Source organism: Camellia sinensis, chromosome 10, assembly GCF_055761805.1.
Source record: "Camellia sinensis isolate YWXY chromosome 10, ASM5576180v1, whole genome shotgun sequence".
NCBI lineage: Eukaryota > Viridiplantae > Streptophyta > Magnoliopsida > Ericales > Theaceae > Camellia > Camellia sinensis.
In genome coordinates, this window is record NC_138970.1 from 25,388,795 (window position 1) to 25,397,610 (window position 8,816).

An 8,816-nucleotide genomic window follows, 5' to 3' on the forward strand; every position below is an offset into this window, starting at 1 on the left:
AGGTACCTTTTCAAGTCGGCCAATACGACTTCACACTCTTCTGTCCACAAGAAATCTGTGGCTTTTTTCAACAATTGAAAAAATGGTTTACACTTATCAAAATTTCGGCTGATAAATCTATTCAAGGTTGTTACCTTGCCAATCAAAATTTGGACCTGCTTGGCCAATATTAGACTCTTTAAATCAAGGATGGCCTTGATTTGATCTGGGCTTGCCTCAATGTCCCTTCTGGTGATCAAGTATCCCAAGAACTTACCAGATTTGACTCCAAATACACATTTCAAAGCATTAAGTTGGAGACGATATGTTCTTAGGATATCAAAGACTGCCTTTAAATCGGCCAGATGGTTCCCAGGCTCCTTGGTCTTTATGACCATGTCATCAATGTAGACTTCTACTGTTTTACCGATCAGGTGCTTGAGCATCTTGGTTACCAACCTCTGGTAGGTTGCTCCTGCATTCTTCAACCTGAAAGGCATCACTCTGTAACAATAGAGTCCTTTTAGGGTGATGAATGTCGTCTTCTCTTCATCTAAAGCGTACATTACTATCTGGTGGTAGCCTCTGTATACGTCTAGGAAACTTATCCTTCCATGCCCTGAAGTGGCATCTACTAATTGATCAATTTTGGGTAGTAAGAAACTGTCCTTGGGACAAGCCTTATTCAGGCTGGTGAAGTCCACGCAGACCTTCTACTTACCATTCTTCTTTTTCACAACTACTGTGTTAGATAACCAGGTTGGGTAGTTCACCTCCCAAATGGCCTTAGCTTCCAACAACTTGTCTGCTTCCTCCTCTACCGCCTACACATGAATCAATGTCGGCCTTCTTGCCTACTGGATGATAGGTTTAGCCGACTTGTCTACATTGAGTCTATTGCAAGTGACCTCGGGGTCAATGCCAAGCATCTCGTATGGAGTTCAGGCAAACACTTCTATGTTTGCTCGCAAGAAAGCCTCTAACTCCATTTCCTCCTTCTCAGCTAAGCTTGAGCCGAGAAGGAAGAAAAACTCTTCATCATCTTCTTTTACCAAAACCTTCTTTAAAGCTTCCTCACTCTTGTCAACTAATTCTTTGCCGATATCATCTAGGACCTCCATGTCCTCGTCTTCAATTTCTACTGTCTCTGCCTCTCGCACATTGCATGTGGACTTCATTGCTACCATGGAGTAATTTTTTGCCTGCACTTGATCCCCTCTGACCTCCTCAATTCTGTGCTTAGTTGAGAACCGCAACAATTGGTGCAATGTTGAGAGAACAACCGTCATTGTGCCCAACCATGGCGTTCCCAAAATTATATTGTAAGGGGAGGGAGTATCAATTACTGTAAACTCCGTGCTTACCTTTTTTGTGCATGCCTGCAACTTCAAATTCGTGGCTCTTAGAGGCCACGTCGGCGTTTTGTTAAATCCAACCATCGGGCTATTAGATTGCTCCAAGTCATCTGGGTGAAGGGCAAGCTCCCTGTAACATCTAACATATATGATGTCACAAGAATTGCCTTGATCAACCACTATGCACCTCACTTGGCACTCTCCAATCTTCAACGTTTTCACCAAGGCATCGTTATGTGGATGTTGTACCAAATCTAGGTCTGCCTCAGTAAAAGAAACCATTAGGCTCTGGTACTCATTTGTCCTAGGCTTCTTTTACCGGACCTGATACACATGTTGCAGGTTCCTTACCATCTGAGTTCCCCAACGTACATCATTCTCATTGACCTTCGAGTGAATTACATTGATCACTCGATGTCCATCTGCTTGCTGTGGTGGCGGTGGTGTTGCTGGTCCCTTGGGTAGCCTTGCTTGCTCTTCCCTCGTTCTGTCCTCATCTACTAGGTCTCTCAGGTGACCCTGTCTGACCAGATCCTCCAAGTGTGTTTTCAGAGACCTACATCTTTGAGTCAAGTGCCCATCCTCATTATGGTAAGCACAATGTTCCCAAGGCTCATTCCTATGAACTCACCAGGGATCTTCTCTGGCGCTCTGTAATATGGTTGGTTCCTGATCCTTTCCAGAACTTTGTAGACCAGAATCTTGAATACAATGGTGACTACCTGTGCAGCCCTCAATCTTGTTTCCTGTCTGTTAAAGCCAGTGTTACCTCGGTCTCGCTTTAGCGAACCGTTTCTCTTATCATACTTTGGTGCCTTTGTTCTCGGTGTATCCTCTTCTGCTCTGGCATACTTCTCGATCCGTGACATAAGCTCCTCCATATTCTTTGGTAGAGTTTTTGTCAGCGATTTCCAAAGCGGGCATTCATCCTCCAGGTCGTTTTTAGAAGATACAACCTTAAGCTCCTGATTACATGTCATTATTCGGTTGAACACCTCGTAATACCTTTTGGCATAAGCCCTGAGGCCTTCACCCTCATTAATGTTCAGAGCCAACAGGGAGTCTACCATTAGTGGCTGCAACTTGTTTGTAACAAACCTGGCCACAAACATCTCGGCCAAGCCTTCCCAACTCTTTACAGTTTCTTTCGGTAACTTGTGAAACCAATCCAATGCGATTTTTCCAAAGGATGAGGGGAACACCTTGTACAGCAATTGGTCGTTCCTTCTATACAAAGTCATTGAATTCAAATATAAGTCGACATGAAAGTTTGGATTAGACTTGCCGTCATAAATCTGGAACCTTGGCATATAGAATCTCTTTGGGGCCTCATACCTATCAATTCTATTGAGAATGGTGTTCTCGGCTTCACGGGGGATGTAACCTCGGCATTCTGCCGCTTCCTTTGGAGGTAGTCTCTCAAATCCTCCTTCGTCTGGCTAGGAGCTCGACTATCAACAGATTTCAGCCTCTTTGGTGCGCTACTCCCAGCCCTTTCCCTAGATATGTCAGGGTTCTTTGATATAAGTTCCCTTGGTATGAGACGTCCTCTGTGACTCACCTCTTACCGACTCTGCTCGCCTGACATCCCGTGAAGGACGATGTGAGCACTCATTTTCCTTGCTATGCTGCGGGACTGCTGGGGTTGTTTTCTACCCCCCCTTTCTAGGCATCAGTCTTGGTCGCTGACATCGGCGTGTCCTGCAACGGGAACGGTGGTTGCATCATGTTGTTCTGCATCATGAAGTTGACAACCAATTGTAGCTCTACTAACTTGTTTTCCATTCCTTTCATCTCGTCGTCGTTCCTCAAGCATCTATCCTTCCATACCTGGAGGTCGCTTTCGTTGTAATACTCATCTCGGCCTGCTTTCTTTGGGACGTTACCCTCTTTGCCGACATCTTTTTCCCCGGGATTCGGATCCTGTGCTCCTTCATTACGGCTTTTCTCCCCAGCGTTAGGATCTGTATACTCACCACTCTCACCGATAATGTCATCTCCAATCTTTTTTTCCTGCCCATCGTTGGCCATCTATTCTCCTTAAGTTCCCATACACGGTGCCAAATTGTGAGTGTTGATTTTTTACTACACAACCAAACAGGGAACTCAGCTGGAGAGAACCAGTAGAATAGATTAAGCCCAGCAACCTACACAAGAAGATAAGAATCCGACGGTAGTTCATCCACTCGGAGGCATTCTGACGATCAAGTTAGTCAACGTATCTCTCAAAAATAGCAAATTGTGCATAAAATCACAAGAAAACTTACCTCAGACCCACAAGAGTGCCTTACTTTTATAACTAGCAGCGACCTGATCCCATCAGAAGCCTTATTTCAATGGACTCAGACTTAATGCTCATCTTAGACCCCTATCTAGATAGAAATAAACTCTTTTTGAGTCTTATCTTTATCTAGACTGAGATCCTCCCCTGTTATAAGACTCTTGCCTCTTTTCTGCTTATCTCGGATTTTGAAATTTCCGCAGAAAATCTCGGCTTAGCTGAGATCATCTCAGCAGCGTGACCAAGTCACGTGACACCTTGGCTGACACTTTAGTGTCGCCTTGACTACGTGCTGTCATTCACAAAATACGTCCCGCGCTTATAATTAGAATTCTTATATTTTCTTACCAACTTTTCATCTTAAGCAAATTCATACAAAAATTTAAAAAAAAATTAAAAAAAATTGGGAGATTTGGTCAAAACTCCCTCATAATAAAATTTTAATACATTAAGGACAAGTACAAAAAAAATTTCTTAAAAAATTCAACACATACCACTATTATTAAAATATTAAACTTTAAAATAATATAACTTTTGATCTAAATGTCGATTTTTAATAAAATTAGTATTTTTAGAATTTTCTCATTAAAATCTATCAAATAAGATCGATGTTGATTATGAAATTCTTAAAAAAAAAAATTACCTTCAAAATTAATGTAAACACAATAATATGTCACTTTGACAATATTGTTCAAAAAAAAAAAAAAAAGATATTTATATTGTTCTTATATAATTATAGGACTCCTCCTTAAAAAGTTTATGAAGTAAAATAAATTAAATTGTCATTTTTATCCAACAAAGGTGCAGCGGAAGAATTTTAGCTAAATTTTTTCAAATAAAAAAATAAATAAAATTTCTCTTCGTCGTTTTATTTTTTATTTCACTATATTTTTCCCTCACCATAATTTATTTCTTTCCAGTGGTCGCCAGGTGTTGTGTGGGAGGGAGGGAGGTCGATGATGATTACGAGGACAACGAGGAAGTGGAGAAATCCAACTGAAATCTTGAAATTGATGCTAACACCATCATCATCATCATCATCATCATCATTAAGAAGTAGATCAGTGCTATTTGGGAACAATTTTAGCAGCTGCAATGGTGTAGAAGAAGCAGTGCCGAGAGAGAGGGTGGATTGTGTAGTGATCGGAGCAGGAGTGGTGGGAATAGCTGTAGCCAGAGATCTCTCTCTGAAACTAAGAAGACAAGTTCTGGTAATCGATTCTGGTCCTACGTTCGGGACAGGAACTAGCTCTCGCAACAGCGAAGTCATCCATGCCGGCATTTACTACCCTCCCAATTCCCTCAAGGTCTCTCTCTCTCTCTCTCCTGTTTGCATTTCTATCTCTATCTCGTACTTATTTGATCTGTGAAATTTCAGTTGTATTAAATTTGCTTTAATTTTTTAAACTGACTTAATTTAGTCCAATTTATAACATTAGTCAACAAAATTGAGATAATAAAACAACAAAATGCTCTATTCCATTACCTCAACCGTGGAGAGTGAATATATAATTATTTTGCTTATTGATTTCATTATTAAATTGACATAATGTTGTAAAATTCAATAGTATAATTGATTCAAGGTTAAATTACACTCACCTATTTGTATCAAAACCAATACAAATGAAGGTACATTATATATTTTAGTAGACAATTTTTTCATTTATATGACTCGCGAATTATTGATGAAAAAGGAGTGAATTAAAACCTCGATGGAGACTATTGTAATTATAACTGTATTTTCTTTGAACCTCGGGAGAGATGAGTGTAATTTACCTTGATTCAATTATAACTAGGTGGTGTAATTTGCCCTTTCTTATATTATGTTCTTATTAACTTAACATTTTGTTCTCCCTACTTCTTCTTGCTACAATTCCTCTTCCATTTTTTTTAAACTTTGGTTTTCTTATATTGTGTAAAGTTGAAATTTGGTTTTGTTTTCCCAATTTTATCAAAAAAGAAAGGAGGAAAGAGAGAGTTTGCACTGCTAACATACTGCCATTAGGGGTGTTTGGGCTAGAAGTTGCAATGTATACAATACTTTTGAAACTATTTAGTAAAATATAAAACACTTTTGAAAGTCGCAGCGCAGCTTAAAACTGTGAATTTAACTGAAATCCCAAGTTTAAATCACAATTTTATGCTGAGTTGGCAAAATATCCATTTGGAAACTTAACTACCATGGCCAACTTAAAATCACAGGTGGAATGGAACGCCAGATTTGTTGTTGAAATTTCAGTCCTACTTAAATTCCAATAAAATTCCTATTTCATTTTGTATATTAGAAAGATTTGTCGGTGAAATTTCAGTCAACTCATTCTGCAGGCACTGTTTTGTGTTAAAGGAAGAGAATTGCTGTACAAGTATTGCAAAGAACATGATATTCCTCATAAACAGATTGGTAAACTCATAGTTGCTACTGGATCTTCAGAGATTCCAAAGTTGAATAGTCTGATGAATCTTGGGATTGAAAATGGGGTTGACGGTCTAAGGATGATGGAAGGTTATGAAGCCATGAGAATTGAGCCTGAATTGCAATGTATTAAAGCTTTATCATCACCCGTGTCAGGAATAGTTGATACCCATTCCCTAATGTTATCGTTAGTGGTATGGCCTACTATCTTTCTTGCCCCTTGTTAATCAAATGCCAAAACCTAACTTTGCATGTTGTTGTGAATGCGAAAACAGAATTGTAACTTATCTATTCTCTAATCTTATGCTTCTGATTTTACCATGGATCACAAATATATATTGACAGGGATGTTACTCAAATTGTCGGTTTAGGGGGAAGCTGAGAGTTACGGAACGACGTTCTCCTACAACACTACTGTGATTGGTGGTCATCGTGAAGGAAATACTATTTGCCTTCATATTTCTAATAGCAAGGCTCTTGAAAATTGGGATGGGAAATCTCCGTTGCAACCAGAGCTTGTACTTGTTCCTAACTTTGTAGTGAACTCTGCAGGCTTGAGTGCTCCGTCCCTTGCAAAGCGATTCGATGGCATAGATAGTGAAGTTATTCCTTCTTCCTATTATGCTCGTGGTTGCTACTTCACTCTGTCAAATGTTAAATCTTCGCCTTTCAAGCATTTGATTTATCCCATTCCCGAGCATGGTGGCCTTGGAGTGCATGTTACTCTGGATTTGAATGGCCAAGTCAAATTTGGCCCTGATGTTGAATGGATTGATGGTGTTGATGATATTTCGAGCTTCATGAACAAGTAATCTTTCTGTATTCCTGTGCTCTCACATTACATTTTTGAGAATCTTTTGCATGGTTAATTGTTTATACTTGATTGTACAAGATGCTTTGCACACGAGGGGAAGAGAGCGAACACCCTATGGGATCTTCTTGTTCAAATTCCAATGTGACAGCCTCAGTGCAAATTTCAACAGTATTATCCATTTAATTGTTTTGAATTTCTAACAAATCTAGCATATGGAACTTGCGTATGGTGTGGAAGCAATCACAATTCCACACATGCTGTCTTAACTGAAGCTGTTCCTCTAGGGTTTTCTAAAATCTATACATTACTCTGATACCATGTTGAAATGTGTAGAACAGGATAAAGAAGAAGGAGAAGAGGAAAAAGAGATAGGAGAAGATGTTTAAGGAAAAAGAACAGGGAATACGAGGGTTGTCTCCCTTGTAACTCTTATTTATACTTAAACCATGCCTATTACAAAAATACCATTTGTACCAAAAATAAGAACATTCTAACACTTAGGAGTGAAAAAAATTTCACTTCTACTTTATGCCTGCAGTCCTTTTATTTGTGTAGTTTGTTATCTTAGTTTCAGCAAACTAGCAAGCGATGAATCATGCATTGACTTGTACATTTTCTGTGCTTTCCTAAGTAGCAGTTCTGTTTTTTGGAATACGTTTCATAAATAATGTTTTTATTTTCTCATCTTATTCAGGTTTGATTACTCCTTACGCACAGATCGTGTAAACCGATTTTACCCAGAGATAAGAAAGTACTACCCTAGTCTGAAGGATGGATCTCTGGAGCCTGGATATACTGGCATTCGACCCAAACTTTCTGGTCCCAAACAGGCTTCTGTTGATTTTGTCATACAGGTTATTTCTTGCTCACTCCGTCACTGCTTAACTTCATTCTCTGTTGGGTTGCCAACCTCTTTCAAAATCTTGAATTTGTATCTATATATACATTGCATGTTCTCGGAAATGCTAGTTTTATTCATTGCATTTTGGAATTTTTTAAATGGAACTTTGTCTATTGACCAATCATAATGGCCTGCCCTCCGAAGTTCAAACATACTCTTTGAATTATGTGATGATTTGTTTCCAAAATAATAAGCTCCCCACTCCCCTAATGAAGTCGTTAAAACATAGAAGTGATTTTTCATATGTTAAGTTACATACCCCCAAAAGTTCTAGCATTAAATTTCGCCTTGGTGGAGCCACGAATATGAAACAAAATCCGTCCTAATTTGTCATGAGTTGGAATCTTATTTTCTTGAACTTTTGGTACATAAAATTTTACTTTATATTTATTTGATACATAATCAAACTAGCAAATATGATTGAACTTTATTTTCAATCTAATTTCTTTTGTCCAATTATTTGGTGGATGGAGTAAACAATTGTTTTTGGCGAGTTCACATCAGTTGCAAATGCTTTTTTTTTTTTTTTGGTTGGCAGGGAGAGGAAATTCACGGAGTACCTGGCCTTGTAAACTTGTTTGGAATTGAATCACCAGGTCTAACTTCCAGCATGGCAATTGCGGAGTATGTTGCTGGCAGATTGTCAAGATTGTAGACCACATCAAATTGAGTCAAGTTCAATGTCCGCTGTTTTATTTGTTTTGTTTCAGTCAAAGAAAATTCAATTGGTGAACAATAGTGAATGTGAAAGTCTCTTCAACTAAGCCAAGTGTGCTTAAGTCTATCATTTTGCTACATACCACATACAAAGATCTTGGTGGTTATATCATGTATGCTATTCATGTATTAATATGAACAATGTTGATCCAAAGTCCAAACTCTGTTTAATTCAGGTTCCAATCCAGGACACCGAGAAAAAAAAGAGTGGGCTTTGTTTGGTTTTGGTTCAGACTGAAAAAGCTATTTTTTTGATTATTTAAGCTGAAAAAGAGCCTGTTTGTTAATCATGAATAATGTAGAATCCTCCACTTTCCATTAATTAATCATGAATAATGAAAATGCAGCACCTTTCC

General features: G+C 38.7%; 1 protein-coding gene across 1 annotated transcript; it reads left to right on the top strand.

The window, feature by feature from the left end:
• Nucleotides 1-4,420: 4,420 nt before the first annotated feature.
• Nucleotides 4,421-8,614, top strand: LOC114290177 (L-2-hydroxyglutarate dehydrogenase, mitochondrial). The gene is made up of 5 exons (XM_028234071.2): nucleotides 4,421-4,922; nucleotides 5,941-6,222; nucleotides 6,400-6,836; nucleotides 7,537-7,696; nucleotides 8,282-8,614. Exons 1-5 carry the CDS (start codon nucleotides 4,572-4,574, stop codon nucleotides 8,396-8,398), a joined length of 1,347 nt encoding a protein of 448 aa, XP_028089872.2. The 5' UTR covers nucleotides 4,421-4,571; the 3' UTR covers nucleotides 8,399-8,614.
• Nucleotides 8,615-8,816: the final 202 nt, after the last annotated feature.

Bases quoted from the DNA above. Each gene is read 5' to 3' on its own strand.
- LOC114290177 (XM_028234071.2), top strand. From the start codon at position 4,572: ATGATGATTACGAGGACAACGAGGAAGTGGAGAAATCCAACTGAAATC. The intron at 4,923-5,940 runs GTCTCTCTCTCT...CTCATTCTGCAG, and splicing joins ACCCTCCCAATTCCCTCAAG to GCACTGTTTTGTGTTAAAGG. The intron at 7,697-8,281 runs GTTATTTCTTGC...TTTGGTTGGCAG, and splicing joins CTGTTGATTTTGTCATACAG to GGAGAGGAAATTCACGGAGT.